The sequence below is a fragment of the Pteronotus mesoamericanus genome, unplaced genomic scaffold (assembly GCF_021234165.1).
Source record: "Pteronotus mesoamericanus isolate MK-2021 breed Mesoamerican mustached bat unplaced genomic scaffold, CSHL_Meso_final scaffold_636, whole genome shotgun sequence".
NCBI lineage: Eukaryota > Metazoa > Chordata > Mammalia > Chiroptera > Mormoopidae > Pteronotus > Pteronotus mesoamericanus.
In genome coordinates, this window is record NW_026555324.1 from 1904999 (window position 1) to 1928323 (window position 23325).

The window sequence follows — 23325 nt, forward strand, 5'->3', positions numbered from 1 at the left end:
GATGACGTTGATTGTAGTAATACCTTTTAAAATACAAGTGAAAGTAACAGTGAAAAGACACTGCATATCTGAGGGAATGTCCAAAATCTGGAACACTGACAGCACCAAATGCTGATGGAAATGGAGCAACAGGAAATCTCATTGCTGGTGGGAATACAGAATTGTGCAGCAACGCTGGCAGTTTCCTGCGAAACAACATACTCATGCTCCTTGTTATTTGCCCCAGAAAATTGAAAACATCTACACAAAAACCTGCACGTGTGTATTTTTGGGTGGTTTTTTTTTGTGCATGGATGTTTATAGTAGATTTATTCATAATTGCCAAAGTGTGGAAGCAATCAAGATGCCCTTCAGGCAGCTCCCTGCTGTCCACACACTTGTTTGCTGCCTCATACTCCCACTATCTAGCCACCAAGGTAAGTGTCATCCAAACCACAGCAGCCCATCTCATTGGTGCTACGCCCTCCTGGAGCCCCACGGTCATCTGCCACCAGGATGGCTGGAATGGCCTTAGTCATGAGGCTTTTATAAGTGCTTCAAAGCAGGACTATGCATCAGAAGGAATCAAGAGGGTAGTTGCTGGTTTGACTAGGGTACTACCAACCCCTGTGTAGCAGTTACAGAGGGTAAGTAAGCAAGGGTGCTGGAGAATGCCAAAGGTGCCAGAGCCACTCTTCTGCTGCGTCCTTTACAACAGATGATGAACAACTTGCTGGTATGTCACACAAGTGACAGACTGTCATCAACCCAAACAACACATTCTCTGTCACCAGGTGTATCACTGGCCAGTGATACAATGACCCTAATATCCAGAAAGACATTAAAAATGATTCCTTTAAAATGGTCCATGCTTCAACAACATTGCCTGGGTTGAAGCTCATGGAAAACTATTATCCAAGTCAGACTGGTGCATTTGTGTTGATGGACTGCAGGAAATTACTTGGGGCATACAGCAAAAAAAAAGAAAGCTGTGATAATAGTTCCAGCTAATTTCAGTGAGTCTCAGGCCACTCAGGATGCTGGCCACATAGCTGTGCTAAATGTGCTTTGGGTGATTAATGATCCCACAGCTGCTGCTGTGGCCTATGGTCCAGACAAATGGGAAGACAAAGTCATTGCCGTATATAATTTAGGATGTGGAACTTGATATTTCTATCCTGGAAATTTAGAAAGGAGTGTTTGAGGTATGTCCACCAATGGAGACACTTTTTTAAGTGGTGAAGACTTTGACCAGGACTTGCTACAACACAGTGTGAAGGAGTTCAATAGACAGGAGTTGATCTGACCAAAGATAACCCAAGGGTTCAGGAAGCTGCTGAGAAGGCTAAGTGTGAACTCTCATCCGTGTAGACTGACATTAACTTGCCATATCTTAGAGTGGATGCTTCTGGACCCACACATTTGAATATGAAGCTGACATGGGCTTAGTTTGAGGAGATTGTCATTGAGTGAATCAGTAGGACCATTGTCCCATGCCAAAAAGCCATGCAAGATGTAAAAATCAGGTAGAGTGACATAGGAGAAGTGAGGCTTCTTGACAGTCTAACTAAAATACCCAAGGTTTGGCAGACTGTGCAGGGTCTCTTTGGCAGAGTTCCAAGTAAATCTCATTCCTGAAGAGATTGTGGCCATTGGAGCAGCCATTCAGGGAGGCGTGTTGGCCAGCGATGTCACAAATGTACTGTCCCTGGATGTCACTCCCTTTTGTCTGGGTATTGAGAGACTGAGAGGCATCTTGACCAAACTCATTACACCGCTATGCCAACCAAAAACTCCAGGTGTCTCCTGCAACTGCTGATGGTCAGACTCAAGTGGAAATTAAAGTGTGTCAGGGTGAGAAAGAAGTGACTGGAGATTAAATAAACTTCTTGGACAGTTTACTTTGGAATTCCCCAGTCCCTCACTGAGTCTACAATGACCAGGGCCTCCACTGGAAAGACTTAGACAGTTGAAGATGACTGCAAAGGCAAGGGCTGAAATCACCTAGAGAATCATTCACTTATATCTGCTGCCTTCCTTGAAAAGTCTAGAAGATTGAGAAGCTGGCGACTGTTGAGAACTTCCTTGCAGGCATTCCATGTTACAGCATAGCTGCTGGTTTCCATGGGGAATTGAAGTTTACATTTGACATTGATGCTGGTTGGATTATACACGTTTCTGCCAAATATAAGGGTACAGAACGTGAGCAGCAGATTGTGATCCAGTATTCTGGTGGGTTAAGCAAAGATGACATTAAAAATATGGCTAAAAAACAGAGAGGTATGCTGAGTAAGGCAGGGGAAAGAAGGAATGAGCTGAAGCAGTTCATATGGGTGAAGGAATCATTCATGACAGAAAGCAAGATGGGAGAATTCAGGGACCCGTCACCTGCTGATGTGTGCAACAAGCTAAAAGAATAGGTTTCTAAAGTGAGGAAGCTCCTGGCTCAAAAAGATAATGAAATTGGAGAAAACATAAGGTAGGCACCATCCTTCCTTCAGCAAGCATTATTGAAGCTCTTTGAAATGGCATACAAAAAGATGGCATCTTACTGAGAAGGCTCTGGAAGTTCTGACATGAGGGAACAAAAGGAAGATAAAAAGGAGATGAAATAGTAATAGTACTAAACTTTGGAGCAAAAAGGACAACATGATGCTTGGAAGTGAAGTGACTTCCTGAGGAGAAATGGCAAACTTAATTCTTTTACCGTGTTTCTGCAGTATTCTTAATACCTAAATTTAGTGACTGTTCGTTAACGATCATTTAATTAGTGGTAATTCCAACAGTACAAAGTTTACAATGTGTTTGTCCGTAGCCTATCATTTTTCAGCTGCATGTAGAAGGGGAAAAAATGATTTATGGTTCATTATAAAGACACAACATTGTTTTGTGCTTAAGTAGCCATATTATCAAGAGATGAAACCGTTCGCACACGACAATGAAGATAGCCACAGACTGGGAATGAGATACTTCTAGTTAGCTGAGGACTGCTCTACCAACCTGTGTGTACATGGGAGCCTTCAACTGAGGTCTTGGAAGGCAAGCTGGCTGTGCCACATTCAGAGGTAGAGGAGGGGAAGCTAGGCCTATAGCAAACTAAGCTATTTCTGTTAGGTAGAGCTTTTAAAACAAAGTAATAAGGCTTTCTAATTTTCTTAAGGCATATTTTTCTAGCTACCTTCTGGCCCTTGTCTGGCACTTGCATCTTTGTTCTTTTTGATCCGTTCTGGATTTTAAAAAATAAGTTGTGAAAAAAAAAACAAGAAAAGATGCACTTTAGTAAATTAATGGTTAAATAAACTGGCACATCCAGACAATGGAATATTTCCCAGCAGTTAAAAGGTGTGAGCCATCAGGCCATGAAGAGACATGGAGGAATTTAAATGCATATTACTAATCAAAAAGCCAATGTGGATAGTTTACATCCTGTACAATTCCAACTATATGACATCCTGGAAAAGGAAAAATGGGAGATAAGTGGTTGCCAGGGGTTGGGGCAAGGGTTAGGAAGGATGAAGAGGCAGAACACAAAGGACTTTTAGAGCAGTGAAAATACCCTGTTTGATACTATAATGGTGATGCATGTTGTTAGATATTTGTCCAAAACAGAGAATGTGTAGCACCAAGGGTAAATTCTGATATAAGTTATGGACTCAGTGATTATGATGAGTCAGCTTTAGCAAATTTACCACTCTTGTGAGAGACGTTCATAGTGGGCAAGGTTATGCATGTTTGAGGGCAGGAGTATATGTGAAATCTCTACCTTTTACTCAGTTTCACTGTGAACCTAAAACTGCTCTTAATAGGAACCTTTGAAGCCCCAATTTGTGGGAGTGAGGAGGTGAGATATTTTCTAAGCCAAAGCAAGGATAAGGTGGTAGAACAGGCGAAATGTTCCTGCCTGAATGTCAGAATTGTTATGGATCGTTGGCTGCTTTGAACCTCCTGTCCCTCCCACCACATTGCTTTTTTAATACAAATGTCTATCCTGATTATCCTCATCTCACAGTTTTATGTTGGGTGTTTGGAAAGCAGATAACATTTCTCTTTAACTCATGAATCTCCCAAGAGTAATATACTCAAAAAAACAAACCCAGAGTATCTCTTCTAGGTTGGGTCAAAGTTAGATGTCAAGATCCTGGACATAGAAGCTGAAGGTCTGGTACTACAGACATGAGATTGTGGCATGGTTTTAGGAAACAGTGACTGTACATGTGGGAGCTGTGTAGATAAGGTGTGGCCAAAGGGCAGACTGGTGGTTTTAAAACATGGCCCGAAAAGCTTTGCAAACTTTTGACTGTTTCTCCATAGTACTGCCTTGGGATTCCCTAAGCTGGGCTGCGTAGTTCCCTCCTGGTTATCTTGGCGCGCTCTCCCTGAGGATATTCTCTTTGAGTACACTTCCCCCATGGAAACCAGCAGCTATGCTGTAACATGAAATGCCTGCATGGAAATGCTTCTCTCAACAGTCACCAGCGTCTCAATATTCTAGATTTTTCAAGGAAAGCAGCAGATACATAAGTGAATGATTCTCCAGGTGATTTCAGCCCTTGCCTTTGGAGTCACCTTGAACTAAGTCTTTCCAGTGGAGACCCTGGTCATTGTAGAGCGGAGACAAGCCATTCATTCCCACTGTTTCCAAGTTCCTGGACGGATCTGTGAAGATAACAAAATGGTAGTGGTTCTACACTAGCAGTTCTCAAATTTCTGACAGATCTCCTTTTACACTCTTTAAAATTGAGCACCCAATTATGGGTGTTATATCTATGATTATTTAACCTATTAGAAATTAAGATAAAATTTTAAATATTTGTAATTCACCTAATATAAATAACATTTATGAAAAATAACAATTTTCCATAATAACAACCAAAAACATGTCAGAAGCGACAAAAATTGCCTTCTTGACCAACCTTTAATCATCTCCTGAGCCTTCTAGGTCCATCTGTGTAGTCTTATAAAATCCAGTCATAGCAAGAACCCTAAGTCAATTAAATAATAGTTCACCATCCTCCATATCTGATCACTTTTTATATCTAATCTAGTCCCCCATTCTTTACCATCCTTCAAGCGATTTCTATCACCCTGATCTGTCTTCAGCAACAATCCTGTTGGGTCAGTTTAACCAGAATCCCCCTTACTCTTGATGTTTCCTTTTCGTAGTAATTTTCCATCCTTTAACCCCCACCCTGCTCCTTGGCTTTAACTTCCCACTTGCCCATACTATACTTGCAGTTGAGACCAGTCTCCCCGACACTGCGAAATGCCATTGTATTGGTTCCTCTACCTATATCAATGGTCCTGAATAAATTCTGCCTTACTATCTTTAACAAGTGGCATTAAATTTTTTTTTCTTTAGCACCTTGCCTAAATTTCCCATAGTCATAATACCCATTGCCCTAAAATATACCGTATTGGACATAGATACTCTAACATAATGCCAAATTAAAATTAGTCTTTAGCACTTATAATTGGCTTAATAAGATATGACCCCATGGACCACCCCTCCTCCCCAGTTTAAAATGGTTACTATGGCCCAATGTAATCTGAAACAGCCCTTAAGAGTTAAAACTTCTTATGCAAAACCTAATTAATAAAGGGAGATTATTCCTCACTGCTTCTCCTTTGACAGCCCAATTTTGCCTCTTCTTAAACCTGGAAAAAACAAAAGGCACCTCATGGTGGAGTAGTATAACCTTAATACTGTGGTTCCATACACTATGGCCCCCATACCCAATATCCATTATTAAAATGACTGACTTCAATCAACAATCAGTAACATTTTGCTCTTACAGGTTTGACTAACCTGTTCAGTGTCTATTTCAACAGCCTCTGACCTGCAATTTGCCACCACCTCTGAGGGGACATGGTACACCTTTTCCTGGCTACCCATGAGTAGTACCTCAACAGCTTGGCCACCAATTTTTCTTTACTATATGAGTGGCAGGTTTATGAAGAGATTTTGTAAATATCTAATAGATGGCAGCTGGATTCTCATACTCATTTCTGCGTTCAATTATTTGCCATAAGTTTTTGTTGAAGTATATATTGGAAATCTGGTTTTGTTGAAATACAAAATTGGAAGACAGCAAAGTATTTTCAGATAAATTTGGATATCTTTGATACTTCACCAAAACTCAAATAGTAGTGGCTTAAAAGTTAGTCGCATAGTGGAATATGAAATTTTGTCAGTGAACTTTCTATTTTATTAAGAGTCCCTTATTTTGCACTTTGGGTATTTTATACATACACAATTTTGTGCCATTGTGTGTTCATATAGAAGAGTTCACTGCATGATGCATATATTTCAAATGACCTATCTTACTACACAACATCAAACAAATAACATTCACTAATACTGATTGTGTCAGAAAGGTTTGTAAATGTTGAGAAGCCACCACAGTCATGGTCACAGATACAAGCTTGTCAAGTTTTTCTTCTCCCACAAGGACATTTTTAAGGAAAACTGGATTCTTTATAGGCAGTGTGTGGCAGTGGAGAATACTATGACTATTTGTGCAACTTGCTGCCACTGCCTTGGTTTCTAAGGCTCCAGGACTTTTACCCACCACCGCTTGTATCATCAGTATAAATACTGACATGGTGAAAAGATAAATAACTTAGAACTAGTATAAAAGTAGTTTTGACCTCACAAAACCCCTGAAAGTGTCTTGGGTCCCTGGGCAGCCTGGCAACCACATTCTGAGAACCACTGTTATATATCACTATGTTTGGGGTGATTTGTTACACAGCAATAGTAATTATAATAGATTGATTCCCCCCCTTTTTTTTTCATTATTAGTCTCTTCAGTCGTCTATACAGTTGACTGGGAAGATTTCAGGGTCCCCGTATGCTTCAGAGAAGCAAAGCCTCTGGACTCACTCCTTGCCCAAGTAAAGCCTAGGCATTAAGGGCTCATACTCTGGAGCCAACTGCCAGAGTGTGGGTCCCACTGCTGTTGCTTTCGAGATACGTGTCCCATGCACTTGCCTTAGCCTTTTTTAAAAGTGTTCAATTAAGTTGTCCCCATTTTTCCCCTATTACTCTCCCTCTGCCCTACCGACCCCCACTTCGCACATCCAGTCCTCCCCCACACCATTGGCCTTTGTCCATGGGTGCTTTATACCTATTCCCTGACGGCTCTTCCCCTTCTTTCCCCTGTTATGCCCCTCCCTCTGCCCTCTGGTTACTGTCAGTTCTTTATTTCCATGTCTCTGGTTATATTTTGCTCACTTGGTTGTTTTGTTGATTAGGTTCCACTTATAGGTGAGATCACATGGTATTTGTCTTTCACCGCCTGGCTTATTTCACTTACCATAATGCTCTCTAGTTCCATCCATGCTGTCATGAAGGTTAGGAGCTCCTCCTCTCTTTCTGCTGCATAGTATTCCATTGTGTAAATGTACCACAGTTTTTTGATCCACTCATCTACTGATGGGCACTTAGGCTGTTTCCAGCACTTGGCTATGGTAAATAAGGCTGCTATGAACATGGGAGTGTACAGGTTCTTTTGAATTGGAGTTTCAGGATCCTTAGGCTATAATCCCAGCAATGAAATTGCCGAATCAAAAGGCACTTCCATTTTTAATTTTTTGAGCAAATCGCATACTGTTTTCCACAGTGACTGCACCAGGCTTCATTCCCACCAACAGTGGACCAGGGTTCCCTTTACTCCACAACCTCGCCAGCACTTAGTTTGTAGATTTGTTTATGTCAGACAAGGATTTGATCTCCAAAATATATTAAAAAAAAAAAAAAAACCACAACTCCACACCAGGAAGGAAAACAATCCAATTAAAACATGGGCCTTAGCCTTCCTTAAGACTCGTTTCACATTTGTTAAATAAGATCAATAATAAGACAAACAGGTTTGTTAGTAAAAATTAATGGAAACTTTCTAACAGTCATGACTCAGAAGGGCCAGTGAGAGCTTCATCGTTATTTTACACTTAACCAAATGCCATGAAATGCCCTAAATGCTTTCCGTGGATCAACTCACTTAATCTTCATTACAACCCTTTCAGGTAACCATTGTTATTTCTCTATTTCTTCCCTAAAATGAATTAAGTTTCCCTGAATGTCTCCACCAACTGTGAGCTCCGGAGACCTGGCTCCGCCTCCCAGCCCTGACCCCGCCCCTCACACCCTCAGAGCAGAAGCCGGACTGCGCGCCAGGGACCCGTGATGTCTGCATCTGACTTGGGCTTTGGTTAAACGCTGGCCGTGGCATCCAGCCAGGCTGAAGCCCCGGGGGCTGTCCGTGGGTCGGCAGGGCCGGACCCTAGGGAGTAGGGAGGCGTCAAGAGCGCGGTTCCCAGCGCCGGCGGCCGCGGAGCCGCAGCACCCGAAGTGCCCAGGGCCTTTGTCTCCTCCCAGAGCCAGACGGCTCCCTCCGAGCCGAGCCAATCTCGCTGTGGCTCCTCCTCGCGTTGCCGCGGGGTTTGGGGCGGCCACCCCTTGGCATGGGTCTCTGGCTAGAGGCAGATGCAGAGATGTGAACAGAACGCTGGCCCTTTTTTTTTTTCGTTCTCTTTCCTCTTGAAAAGCCCTCCTCAAATCAGATTTTATTATTCCCTAAGAAGGTGCCTCTTCTCTACCTCTTCTTCCTCCGTTAAGGAGATTATCTTGAAATACTCAACAGTTCACCGAGGTTTTGCCCTCCTCTCCCTCTTTTTCTGGATTTGAGTTCTCGGTTATGTGGGTGCACCCTAGTCTCTTACTCATGGGAAGACTGAGTTCCCATCTGAGTGGGCTTGAGCTTGTTCTTTCCTATTTCTAGACTCAAGTCGGTTTTCAGAAGTGAAGTTGTTGGGTTCTGCGTGATGTTATTTCGAGATACTGCCAACTATCCACCTCCATTAGACTTGTTCTGTTTCAAGCCTTTAGAATGCATATTTCGTATCCAGCAAGCTACAGACCTCTTAATTTTCAAATAGTTTATCCTTAGAGTCTTTTGAGTGTTTACATACAGTCATATCATTCATGAATAATGACAGGTTTATTCTTTCTCTACAGTCTTAGAAACTATTACGTCTCCTCACCCTTGTCTCTCCTCCTCTTCCCAATTTGCTTCACTGGTTACAACTACAGGCAAGAGCTACCATTGTCTTTTTCCATGTTTCAAACTAAAGGCCTTGGCTTTGCAACTAATAAATTAGGTGCTGGCTCTACATTTTGAATATAATTTCAGATTAAAGGCATTCCCTTCAGTTCCTGGTTTACTAAGATTATTTTTATAATAGGTTTATCGAGATATAATTCACACATACTGTATGAATTTAAAATATATAATTCAGTGGATTTTAGTATGTTCCCAGCGTTGCGCAGCCATCACAATCTAATTTTAGAACATTTTTGTTACTCTCAAAAGAAACCCCATTAGCAGTCACTCCCCATTCATTACTCTCTACCCCCCAGACCTAGGCAACCACTATTTTTTCGTCTTTATAGATTTGTGCATCTGAACGTTTCATATAAATACAGTCCTACAATATGTTTGTGACTGGCTTCATTCATTTAGCATAAGGTTTTCAAGGTTCATCTACATTGCACCATGTGTCAGTACATAATGCCTTTTTATGGCCAAATATAGTCCATTGCATAGATACATTTTATTTATCCGGTCATTATTAGATGGACACTTGGGTTATTTCCAATTTGTGGCTGCTATAAATAATGGCTTCTGTGAACATTCTGTACAAGTTTTTGTGTGGACTTATGTTTTCATTTTTCTTGGACATATATACCTAGGCATGGAATTGCTCGCTCATATGACAGATCCATATTTGACCTTGTGATGAAGTGCAGACTGTCTTAAGGTAACAGCACCATTATACATTCCCATGAGGAAAATATGAGTTCTGATATCTCCATATCTTCATCAGCACTTGTTTTTTCTCTTTTTTATTATAACCATCAAAATGGGTATGAAGTGCTATCTCACTGTGGTTTTGATTTGTGTTTCTCTGGCGGCTAATTATAAACTTCTTTTCATTTGTTTGATGGTCATTTGTATTTTCTTAAGGAAAATATTCAAAACTTTTGCCCATTTTTTGAGTTGTCTTATATAGAGCTAAGATTATTTTTGTCATGATGCAATGTTTGGTTTTATCAAACATTTTTATTCTGTCACTGAGGTGATCATACAGTTTTTTGCTTTGATCTATTAATGAAAGAAACTATGTTGATATTCTAATATGCCTTTCTTGCATTTATTATCTTTCTTATTTCTGAGTATTTGGCTTGGACTGATTTTCCCTAGAATACAGGGTGAGGCAAAAGTAGGTTTACAGTTTGAATAGAAAATAATACAATAATTAATATGTAATAATACAAGAATAAACTGTGTTTCTTGTACTTACAATTGTAAACCTACTTTTGCCCCAACCTGTATTTATTGGTATCCATGTTTATTAAAGAGATTTACCTATCATTTTGTTTTCTTATAATGCCTGTGTTTTGTTTGATATCAGTATTATACCAGTCTCAAAAAACTTTCCATCCCCTATATAGTCTTAATCAAGGTAATCTCTTTGATAAGTCAAACTGGTTTGTTTGCTTCTGTCATGGTAGTATAATAGAATACCCAAAAGGCAAACACAAAGTTTTGGATCATGCACATTCTCATGTTTTGCATGAAGCCTAAATTAAATAAAACCTTCCAAATACCTTCATCTTTTTAAATAGATTTTAGGGAGAGGGAGAGGAAGAGGGAGAGAAACATCAATTTGTTGTCCCACCCCTGACTGGAGGTTGGCATACTGGGACAAAATCTTCCCTGGAATATTTTGAATCAGATTGGAATTTTCTTTTTGAATAGCAGAACTGACTTTTAAAACTTTTGAGCCAGGTGTTTTCTCTAGGGAAATTTAAACAATTCAGATTTTTCTTACATTTTGTTTTGTTTTTTCTTTAAGGTATCTGAGCAGTGAGTTTTTAGGGGCTACTTGTCTTCAGAATATTTTTTATATCTTTTTACACTTGGTTTATTCAAATCAGGATCCTAACAGGGTCCCCACATTTTTTTTTCAATATATCTCTCTTGGGTTTCTGTTTTATGTCCTTTTTTTTAAAAATCCATTTACTTATTGGAGATATCAAGACATTGTCCTTAAAATGCTCTACATTTTGGATTGGGCTGATTGCTGCTGCTTTGTATTGTTTAACTCGTTAATCTCTGTATTTCCTACTAATAATAGTTAGTCTAGAAGCTTGATTAGATTCAGGTTTCATTTCATAAGTTCACTTGTAAACCTGAACTGGATTTAGAACTTGGGGTTGATGGTTATTTTTTTCTCAGCACACTGAGGGTGTTGTTCTGCTTTCTTCTGACATCGTTGTTGCTCTTGAGAAGTGAGCCACCAACCTGCTTTTCATTTTTAGGTGACTCGTAATTATTCCCTGGCTGCTTTTAAAATTGTGGGGGAAAAAATTAAACACCAAGGAAGAAAAAACTATAATGAATCTAGGTGTGGATTTTTTTTTCTTCATTCAGCTTTGGATCCAAAGGTTAGTGTCCTTTACTAATTCTAGGAAATCTTACCTAGTTTCCTATCAAATGGTGCTAACAAATTCTATTCTGGTGGTTAATCCTTACGTTGAGTTTCTAACTTTAACAAGTATATTTTTTATTTCTAACGATCTTGCTTGTTTTTCAAAATCGCCTGACCATTTTTATCATGTCTTATTCTATATTCATCCAAGTTATTCTTAGTTTCTTTAAGCATGTTAAGTATAGTTTCTTATATTACATGTCTAGAAAGTCTAGTATCTGAAGTGTTTTTTCTTTTTCCTGCTGCCTGTGTTTCAGCTGCTTCTTATTCATGTACATTGTGTATTTGTTTTGAATAGCTTTATTAACTGTAAACTCCTAAGTTACTTAAAACTTTATATATGGGAATTCTTTGAGGCCTGGTTTGAAGTTAAATCTTCCAGAGATGGGTCCATTTGTTCATACTAATTGCCTGAGGGCAATGCCACCTACAAACCTCTGTAAATGAAATTATTCTCTTGAGATTTTTTGGACTACATGAATAATGTGAATTTGGATTGAAACCTAAGATTTTCTTTTTCTGCTATATCTAATGTCAAGGCCTAGACAGTACATTTCATTGCCCTCTTCTTCTGTATGGAAGGTTTTCTTTCATTAAAACTTACAATTATGGATTTTCAAACATACTCAGGAGTAGAGGGCACTATGACAAAACCTCTCTGTACTTAACATCCAGCTTCAGTGATGACCAGTATCTTGTCATTCCCAATACATCTGCTCTTTCCCTTGCCGACTACTGTAATTGAGTTGTATTTTCCTGGAGCATGTGAAAACAAGTATCTGACATCATATCACTTCATTCATAATTTGAGTTGTACCTCTAAAGAAGAGGATATCACAAGGATACAACCAGCGTAACTCAGTTTGGTGCTGAAAGAGGAAGGAGAACTGTTAGAGAGTAAAAGACACAGGAGACAACCCTTTAATAAAAATAAACTTTTAACGGAAGTTTCTAGCATTATCACAGTACTGTAATCACACACTGTAATTTGTAATCCAAATTAACAATGTTTCTTGATATTGTCAGTGTCCTTTAGCCAAAGACCACCAGGGACACACTTATAGTTAAACAAGTTGGGTTTATTACTCATTGCAACAGGCAGAATATATACCGTGGTGAATTGTGGGGCATCTCAGTAAGTGCATGTGAGGAAAGAAGGAAAGGATTTGGGCCTGTGTTAGGTTGTTTTGGGGGAGGGTTCTGGGTTGGATGTCAGGAAGGAAGGGTAATTGTATGATTGGGTATCTCAGTAAAGTTTACCTAGAAGGGAAGAAAACTAGACTGAGATTAAAGGTGGTGTTGATAAACAAGCAGCAGTCATTTATATTACCCAGAAAAGGAGGGCAGGTGTTTGGTCCTTTTTGAGGCCTGGATGTTTATGTTTTGCCCGTATTCAGACACTATTACAGAGTGGCCTTGTTTTTTCCTTAATATTTCATTGTCACACAGGGGCCATATCTGCTGTCACTGTTGTAAAATTGTTTATATTGAACAGAACACCCAGACATAATTGGATGTCAGGGGCTGCTTTTCTCTTTACCAATATCACATAATACCCTGTCTGTATTAAGTTCACTCCAAATGTCTCAAAATGTGTTCCTACAGTTGGTGTTGTTGGACTCAAGATTGAGGGTACACACGCTGCAGTGGATAGTTATGTGTCTTAGTAACAGTTCTCCCATCCTCTTTCTACCCCAAATTGGGCTGGCTAATTGTATCCGTATGTGTCATCTAACATGTCCAAGTCCCTCCTCTTCCCATTCCTCTCTAAGCAGTTAGTTAGATTAAAGGATTTGTCAGATTTTTAAAAAATAGCTGGTGTGTTTCTCATCGCATCATGTCAGAACTCATATGATATCCAGATGCCTCTTTTCTGATGTTAAGGTATTATCAGCTGATTCTGGTGTCAGCTTGATCATTTATAAAGTTCTTCAGCTTATTTATAGAGGCTTAAATTATCTCCTCACTAATAGGATTCCTTCTTAATTACAAAAGGAAAAAAAGGGCAACTTAATGAAAAATCCTGTTACAAATAAAAAAATAAAAATTAAAAAAAGTGTAACAACAAAAAAAAGTCCTGTTACATACCACTTTAAACAAATGATCAAAGTTCAACAATAATGAGACAAGCCATCATCAATGCCTACTGAAGTGATGCGCTGAGGAGGACACACATCAGTTATCTAAAACTTCACCCAAAAATGTACTCACCAAATCTAATCCAAGAAAACATCAGCTAAGCTGAAACTAAGGTACAGTCTGTAAAATAATTTGGCCTGTACTTTCAAATCTTCAAAGATGAATAAAGGCTGAGGGCCTGGCTCAAATTAAAGACTAAAGAAACATAGTTTGAGAACATCCGCTAAATGGGAAATTTAAAAAGTGATTGCTATAAAGTTACATTATTGGGCCAGTTCATGAAATTCTGCATATGCGCTGAATCGTGGATGATAATATTAAACTCATGGTTAAGTGTTCCTGATCTCCATTCTTGTGGTCATGTGAGAGAATGCTCAAGTTCCTATGATATTCTCAAGGATGTAGTAGAAGAGGGTCATGACATCTGCAGTTTCCTCTCAAGTGGAGTCCCCTCAATATCCCCTATAAAGAGAAGAAAGAAAAATGAAGCAACAGAACTTTAACAGTTGGTGAACAGTCTATGTGAAGAATATGTGGAAATTGATTATATTCTCCCAATTCTTACAACTTTTTTTTGAGTTTGAAATTTTTTCAAATTCAAAAGTTGAAAATAGCCCTGGCCAGGGTAGCTCAGTTGATTAGAGTGTCATCCCTATACGCCAAGGTTGCAGGTTCAATCTCCTGTCAGGGCCCATACAAGAATCAACCAATGAATGCATAAATAAGTGGAACAACACATAGATGTTTCTCCCCCCAAAAAATCAATCAATAAAAAATTTTTAAAAGTTGGAAATAAACATCCCTATTCACTTTTCACCTAATATTTTAGTAACCATCGATTATTGTCTCCAAGACCCATTTATTCATTAGTGGTTGCAGAATGATGACTTTCTAATTCTAGCATTTTCTTCACAATAAATGAAGCTGCTAATAAAGCTTCTATGGTTCTTCTATAAAGGGAAACTTTTCCATATCACAATTTTTGCTAATGATAAAATACTCTTTTAAAGGAGGAGCGAAACATGCTTGATTCTTTTCCTTTTACGAATTTTCAGGATAATGACTTGCTGTCCTGGCCACCTTCAGTAGTAATCATTGAGGTTTGTGTGTGTGTGTGTTTAGTGTCATTACGAACTCATGATTTTGTTTTACATTTGATATATTTCAATTGACTGCAGGCATTATTCTTTATTAAACTGTTCCATCCAAAGCCAGAGGGAGCCATTTTAAGTCATCTCCTGTGTCTTTTTGACACAATCCCATCAAAGCGCCTTGCTTTCTGGTGTAAGATGTTCCAAGATCATCTTGACTGTTTCCTGTTCTACATGGGACTCAGCTATTTCCCAAATGAGTCCCAGTTCCTTTCCCAGGCAGATGGCATTTAGAAGCATTTTGGCACTAGAAAACTTCAAGGGTTCACTGCTCTTGAGTTGTTACCGACTCTAGGCATTTCCTGTGGTTCAATTTAGGAAAAAGTTTAAAAATAAGAAGAAGAAGAAGTGCATACAGCTTCTATTCCCAATTTTTTATTGTTCTTGGATAGGGAGATAAAACGTTGAGTGAACTGTTGTTTGCACGTGGATGTGCAAGCGTATGCGGTTATGCTGAAACTGTATTAGGGAGCTTGCAGGCCTGTGGGTGTTGAACACCTGTCAAGATGAGACTTTTATGGCTCCCTTTTTTTTTTTTAGCTCTGCTTGCTCAGAACTCTGCCTGGGCAGCAGGGAGACACAGAGGGGGAAGAATGGATGCAGGATTGCTGAAAACTTGGTCACAGGTATGTTGGAAATCATTCTCTTTCCAAAAAAGGCATTGTTCCTCCCAAAGGACACATCTCTTGCCCTAGACCCACAGCTTCACAGCCCTACTGGGCTAACCTCAGGCTTCACCAGTTCTCTGGGTGTCCTAGAATGGGAGAGAGAATGCTTTAGGAAAGCCTTCTATTACTATAACGTTTGTTAAGTTTTTTTCCAGACAGTCCTCCAGGTTGAGTATTAGTGCCGTCTTCTTCAGAGTGCTATGAAGGGAAGAGATTTTTCACTAGGAAAAATCATTTTTTCATTTTCCAAATATGCTTTCTCATCCCATTGTACACTCAATCTGTACTGGGTGTTGAATTAAGACTGGAACGGTGCTCAGACCCAGGTGTGGAAAGGTCAGGTCAGCTGTGTATTAGGAAAGCTGCTCCAACCGTGAGCCTGAACGAGATGGTCCGGGGAGTGAGAGTGAAAGGGGAGAGTCCCAAGAACGGGGCCTCGGGGCCACAGCCAGAGGCCTCCAAGCATGGCTGAGCGTCCTGCGCCCCGAGTCTCCTTCCCCAGTGCCGGCAGCCTCACCCACCATTCTCCTGCTTCAGGGCTCGAGATGGTCCCTGGCTGAGCCAGAATGTGTGTGATGTTTTAGGACTTGGTGACCTTTGAGGAAGTGGCAGTGGACTTCTCCCAGGAGGAGTGGGCACTGCTAGACCTTGCTCAGAAAATCCTCTATAGAGATGTGATGATGGAGAACTTGAGGAACGTGACCTCCGTGGGTAAGGTTGCCCTCATTTCTTCATTTGTTCACACAGCACATAGTTTGTCACAAACTGTGTTCCAGGATCTCTGAAAAAAATAACAATATGTGGTGAACACGAGATGGATGGGCCCCACCCTTGTGGGGCAGTCTCGTGGCTTCCCGTGGAGATGCACCGATTTCATTTTTTCTGTCGGTAAAAGATTTAGGTAATTTGCATTGTATATCTGATCTTGGGCTTGGATCTCAAGTGTCAGTCCCATGCGGGACATGGAATGTGGGTGTGTGTTTTGGGGACCTGTGAAAGATCTCTGGTCTGATCTATTGCTGCTCCTAAAGTTGCACTTGCCTATCTACCTCAGGCCAGGGTGTTAGAGGCAGGTTTGTGAAAGATTTCTTGCCTCCTTCACAGTGCCCCCCAATCACACGTGTTTCCCCATGGGCAGGGTATCATCTCTGCGAACACCGTCTGGTCACTGAGGTGAAGCAGGAAGAGCCGATGACGGATGAGAGAAGAATTCTCCAAGGTGCCTGCTCAGGTGAGCCCCGGGCAGAAAGGACTCACTGTGTGGAGCCACCGCAGCTGGTGAGGGGTGGCACACTGGGGACTGTCGGTGTGGGAGGAGGTGGCTGAGGCCGTTAGGTGAACTTGCCTTTGGCCATCTCTCCATACATTCATTTTTGATTTGGTCTCAGAGAAAGACTTTTAATTCATCTTTCAAGTTTGCATTTCCTTGAATATGTTTTGTTCAGTTCACCCTACTTTGCTTTCCAAATAATACCCTCTCTTATTGTTCAAGCCTCCAGAATCGATTGTAAGTAAAATACCTCCCATTTCCATTGCTTGTGCCTGTCATAGGAACAACCTTCTAAAATAATTACTCGGGTCATTGGGCATTACTCTTCCACATTTTTCTTTCTGTACTTAATGTTATTATTTGAAAACCTATCTGTAGGGTGCCTGCCTTCTTGTTTCTTTCATCTTTGCTTTTTCTCTCAGTAGTTATAAAAAGTTTCCTCCTGCAGTTTCAGACTCAGCCACTCAACTTAAATCAAAACATGCAATTCCTGTGCAGAATGTTCCCGGGGAAAAGATTTCCAATGGCATAAAAATGGTAAGATTCACTAGGGATAATTTCTGGGTTTTTATAGCAGGAGAAGTCTGTGAATTTCAGTAAATTAAAACAGCAGCAGCACCCACACAAGGGGAGACAGTTGAGGCAAGTGACAGTCACTCACCAGAGAGCTGTGATCTTACAAAATTTGAGAAGTCTGCAATCCTACCTCAACACTTGCTGCCTTACAGTAAGCAACTTCACAGAGAATACCAAAGAATAAACATTTACTTAAATGCTATTTTTGTTATTAAGTATTTGATACGTTATTCATTTATTCCTCACGATTACAAGACCTCTATATTTAGGATGATGCCCTCTGATATAGAAATGAATACAATAGAACCTTGGGAAGCAATCAACTCCTTCATCTTCAAAGAATCAATGGGGCAAAAATTGTACATATGCTCTAAAACTGGTAAAAGTGTCAGTCATAATAATGTACTTCCGATACATGACAAAATTCACATGGAAAAGAATTCTCATAAGTGTAATGAAAGTAAAAAAGCCTTAGATCACCTCTCATTCCTTATTCAACAGGCAACCACTCACCCCGGTGAGAAACCCTTGGAATTTGATCACTGTGGAAAATTTTTCAGAAAGAACAGCCACCTTATTGGCACAAGGTATTGCAAGGGAGAGAAATGCTACAAATATAAAGAATATGGGAAGGACTTTGGCCATCCCTTAATACTTAAGAGTCCTGTTAGTACTCACACCGAAGAGAAAGTTTTTTACTTTAATGATTGTGGCAAAGCTTTCAATCAGGAGTCGTCCCTTAGGGAGCACTTGAGGACTCTCACAGGAGAGAAATCTTTTAAGTGCGATCAGTGTCTTACATCCTTCAGTTTACGGTCCTCCTTTTCGGTACGTGTGCAAAAGCCTATTGGAGAGAAACTCTGTGACTGCAGTGACGGCGGAGAAAGATCTTCCCTTAGTGAGCATGAAAAACTGTGTACTGTGGAGGAAAGCTCAGAACATAACGATCAGGGGAAGGTTTTCATGGGCCCCTTGTCCCTTCGGAAACGTGTGAGACCTCACACTGGAGAGAAACCTTATGAATGTAGTGACTGTGGAAAAATCTTCATTTTTCGCTCTTCCCTTAAGAAACATGTGAGATCACACACTGGAGAGAAACCTTACAAGTGTAATCATTGCGGAAAATTCTTCAGCCAGAGCTCTCATCTTAATGTGCACAGAAGAACACACACTGGAGAGAAGCCCTATGACTGTAAGGAGTGTGGCAAGGCTTTCACCGTGCCCTCATCCCTTCAAAAACACATGAGAACCCACACTGGAGAGAAGCCCTATGAATGCAGTGACTGTGGGAAAGCCTTTATTGATCAGTCATCCCTTAAGAAACATCGACGCTCTCACACTGGAGAGAAGCCGTATGAGTGTAACCAGTGTGGAAAATCCTTCAGCACAGGCTCTTACCTCATTGTGCACAAGAGGACGCACACTGGAGAGAAAACCTATGAATGTAAAGACTGTGGGAAGGCCTTTAGGAATTCCTCTTGCCTGCGGGTCCATGTGAGGACTCACACAGGGGAAAAACCCTATAAATGTGTCCATTGTGAAAAAGCATTCAGCACCAGCACTAACCTTATAATGCACAAGCGAATACATACAGGGCACAGCATTATGAACGAAACAGCTACAAGCTAGCCTTAAGTGGTCTTTCACACCTCACTCCTCATTTTAGAACTCACACTGGAGAGAAACCTTATGGTCATCAATGTTGAAAGACTTAGACTGGGACCAACCTTATACATGTTCTGTGATTGTCTTTACTGGTGAGTGTTTCATCCTTAAAGTTCAGCAACTCATCAGTTGATGAGTATTAAATGTAATGTAGCACTCTAAATTTCCCTTGATTTACATCACAGAAGTTTTGATAGATAATGTTTTCATTGTAACTTAGTACTAAATAGTGTCCATTTCTCATCAAAGTGTCTTGGACCTATAGGTTATTTAGAAATGTGTTTTTTAATGTTGGGATTCTGCATATTTTAGTTGTCTTTTATAGATTTCTAATTTAATTTCAGTGTGCCCTGAATATATGGTCTTCATGATAATAGATTCCAAATGGCATAAATTCAGACAGAAAATCGTTGGAGATTTGCTTTGCGGCCTAACGTGTCAGATATGACAAGTTGCTGTCCCAAAAATCTGTTGCAATCTGTGACAGCAGTGACTTAAAGTAAAGTAAGTCACTTTAAGTCACTGCCATTTCTTCCTTAAAGGAACAAAATTACAATTGTGTTCGCAAGTTGGCAGCGTGGAGAGTTTGTTAAGGACTCGTCTCCGAGCTTTCCTTGCAGCAATGAGTACCCACAAGCCCACAGTCCTGTCCCGTAAGAAATAGTGAGAGGTCACTTCTTGTGGCTTTTAAAGAAATGGGAGCATCTCATCTGGCTTTTTCTCTTTACCATTTTTCCTTTATCTTACCTCTTCTGCTTCCTTAAAAAATAAACCCAAAGGATGACATTCCTAGACTACTGATTACACAACAGGGACAGACAGTATCATTTGGCTGCACCCACCCTGGGTTGCTTATCTCTAGACTGCATGTAACATGAAAAAATAAATAAATAAACGTCAAACTGGTCTAACACTCTTGTAGGAAGATTCTGTTACAACAGATTTCAGTCTCAACTGATGGATCTCACATGTGGCCAGGTTTTATGAATCCTTGAAGTATGGTTGAAAACACTGTGCATTCTGTCACTGTCGGGTATAATAGACTTATCTGATGGATGAAGCTTACTCTGTTTCTTAAATCTATATCATTACAAATCTTATATCCTGATCAGCCAATGGTCGTTGGCACCAATTACATCAACAGCAATCCCCAATACGGGGTACAGTGAAGAAAGAAACTTTATTCAGTGCTGAATTGTGATACAACACAACTGTGCGACAGCTTAATAGTGATATAGTTCAGTTACAAAACAGCACAACAACACAGCTGCAAAGATGCCCTGGAGTGAGACTCCTCTTTGGCTCAGCAGCTCTGCTCTGCTCTGCTCTGACCCACCTGCTCTGGCTCCACACTGGTCTGCCTCACTCAGTTTTTGTGCTGCTCTGCTCTGCTCTGCTCTACTCTGCTCTGCTCTGCTCCAGTGAGATATTTTCTGTATGTCAGCTCCAGCCAGAGAAATGCAGCCTTGCCTTCAGTGGAATGGGAAAGTAGACTCTCAGAGGCAGAGGGGAGCTGACTTATATAGACAGAAGTCCCTGCCTCTGGTCTGTGAATGGTCCATCCTCATGCAAATGACAACGCCAAATCCTAGCAGTTTGATTGGTGTAAAGTATTGTCCTGATTGGTTGGTGAAGATGTTGATGGGGGTATGACTACACACCTCCACTGGACAGGGAAGCCTCAGTCCCATTGGTTGAAACAGGATTCCAGGAACCCCTTTATAAGGACTGGCTAGATGGCAGGAACACAGCGCAGGAAGGCATTTCAATGCAGGCTTCTCCACTGAGTGCAGTTTGTATCAGAGACCCTGTTTAGAAATGACTGCTAGGTTCTCTTTTTTTGTTTGTTTGTTTATTTTTTAATTTAAGCCCAGTTAAGGAAACAGGGGCCCTTCTTAATAGGTATCTTTTTCCCAGGGTCCACGCAACTTACCCTCAAATACTTCACCAAAAAATATATTTACTTCTCTAGAGAAAGAGAGCCAACATTCAAAATGCTAAAATGGATAAATCCACTTCAGTGCTGGTCCAGCGGTGGGATAAGCGCAGAGTCAGCAAGAAGCGTTGCCCCTATGGATAGGCGGTGGGCAGCAGATTGGAAAGTTCAAGTGTAAATGAGAAGTGGAGGCCCCTGGGGCTCCAACAGAATCTAAGCCTCCGCTGGCCAGACGGCCGTGGTATTTGCAGTGCACGGCTCTGGCTCTGTCTAGAAGGACGTGCACCTCACAAGAGGTCACACCCTTTCTTGAGAAGAATTGCTGGTATCTTCACTGAGAAACTTTCACCACTTAGATTTCAGAACACCAGCTCTCCTAGTTTCCTCCTACATCACTGGTCCCTCCTGCCCAGGCAGGCTCTTTACAGGTGACTCCTCTCCGTGGCTCATGGTCCTTCTTCATATTCACGCTTGCTCCTTCGGTGATTCCTGGCTATACTGTTCGGTATGTCTGTGACCCTCCAGTTATTGCCTCCAGGTCAGACCGTATCACAAACAGTAGATTCCACTGGGATGTCAAACATCTCCATATTTTTTATTGAAGTAAAATATATATAACCTAAAATTTACCATTTAAACTAGTTTTAAGTGCACTGTTCTGCGGCATCAAGTACATTTCCACTGTTCTGCAATGATCATGACCATCCATCTCCAGATATTTTTAATCTTCTGCAAATGAAAATCTGTACCCACCAAACACTGACTCCCCATTCTCCTTTCCGCCCATTCCCTGGGAATCTAGGTTAACTTTTCTATTAATGAGTTTGACTGTTTCAGTTATCTAATAAATAGTGTAAGTGGAACCTTAGTGAAACCTTATAATATTTATCAGTTTGGAATATCTCAATTTGTACATTTCAAAGGGAACAGTCTAATGTTCTCTGTCCTTCCAAATTTGCTCCACTCACATCCCTCCTGTCTCAGTGGAGGCAAGTCCGCCCTTCCAGTTTTCACGCCCCAAACCCTGGAGGCGTTCTTGGCTTCTCTCTTTTCGGCTACACAAATATCCTGAGTGACAACAAATCCTCCTGCCTCTACCTTCAAGATACAGCCCAACTGACCCCTCCTCAACTCTTACACTACCATCCCCACCCTGGGAGTTCCCTATATCACACCTGGATAGCGTAAGTCAGCTCCAAGCAGGCTGCCTCACACCATGCAATCCTTGCCCTGTCCAGCGGCCATAATAAGTTTTTGAAATCCCAAGTCAGATCCTGTCGTGTGCCTGCTCAAACCCCTTCAGCCACTCCCCAGTCCACTCAGAGGAAAGGAGAGCAGGACTCCTTCGGTGGCAGAGAAAACCTCACATGATGACGCCTGATACCCCTCCCCCCTCTTAGCTACTATAACCCCCCTCACTGGCTCTGCTCCAGCCACATTGCCACCAGGAAACCTCCCACCTCAGGGTCTTCGCAGTAACATTACCCTCTGCCCGGGCCACTCTTTCCCCAGATACACACTCACCTACAACACACACCATCTTCACAAGTGTAACTTTCTCAATGAGGTTGATGAAGACCACCATTTTTAATATAACAGCCTGCTTTTTCCCATACCCCTGATCCTCGGAATCCTGTGGTAGCTGAGCCTCAAATAATGGCTGACACATAGTGAAGAGTTAGTAAAACTAGGTCTGATAAGTAGAATTAATAAACGTGGTTCTGAAGGGACTGCCAGTCACACTGTCTCCTGGCCAGCATGGAAAGAAGGTATGCCGATGCCAATTAGAATCTTTTTCGACAATTATTTTAACACATAGGAGCTTAAATCTACTTTCTGTTAGTGAAGCTACCAGACGTGAGTGGTGAGAGCGGCTGTTTTTCATGTCTCTTCTCAAGGACAGGTAACCAGTCCAAGAATATAAAGCTGAACGTCTGAAAGGAAATCCTCCCAGTGTTTCAGCCTGTGTGTTCAGTGATGCCTGTATACAGCTGAGCCTCTGCTCACCTAGGTTCACGTGAACCGGCAGATTCTCTTGTCGGTCACTTGCCACCAAAGCACACCTGCCTAGTGCAGCCTCATCTTTATATGAGCCAGTATCATGAGATGGTCATACTCAGTAAAAATCAGCTCAAGACTTATGGATCAATTGTTGGCAAATTCTATATCGCACACATCTCTTCTCATAGGTTGACTAAGACCTTCCCAAAGATTTCCATGTACTAACCCCTAGAACGTGTTAATACGTTACCTCAGGTGGCAAAGGGCACTTTGCAGATGTGATTAAGGATCTTCAGACAGAGAGGTTATCCTGAGTTATCTGGGTGGCCTCAGTATAATTACAAGGGTCCTTATATGAGGAAATCAGGAGGGCTTGAGAGAGACTGG

At 41.0% G+C, this 23325-nt stretch overlaps 2 protein-coding genes and 1 pseudogene across 2 annotated transcripts; all 3 read left to right on the forward strand.

Annotated features, from left to right (window-relative positions):
* The first annotated feature begins 293 nt into the window (after positions 1-293).
* On the forward strand, positions 294-2594 carry LOC129061476 (stress-70 protein, mitochondrial-like; annotated as a pseudogene).
* Positions 2595-15410: 12816 nt separating this feature from the next.
* On the forward strand, positions 15411-17620 carry LOC129061477 (zinc finger protein 177-like). Its single transcript, XM_054562147.1, has 5 exons — positions 15411-15448; positions 16075-16201; positions 16629-16721; positions 17215-17297; positions 17606-17620. Exons 1-5 carry the CDS (start codon positions 15416-15418, stop codon positions 17618-17620), a joined length of 351 nt encoding a protein of 116 aa, XP_054418122.1. The 5' UTR covers positions 15411-15415.
* Positions 17621-18299: 679 nt separating this feature from the next.
* On the forward strand, positions 18300-18965 carry LOC129061478 (zinc finger protein 177-like). The gene has a single exon (XM_054562148.1). It carries the CDS (start codon positions 18300-18302, stop codon positions 18963-18965), a length of 666 nt encoding a protein of 221 aa, XP_054418123.1.
* Positions 18966-23325: the final 4360 nt, after the last annotated feature.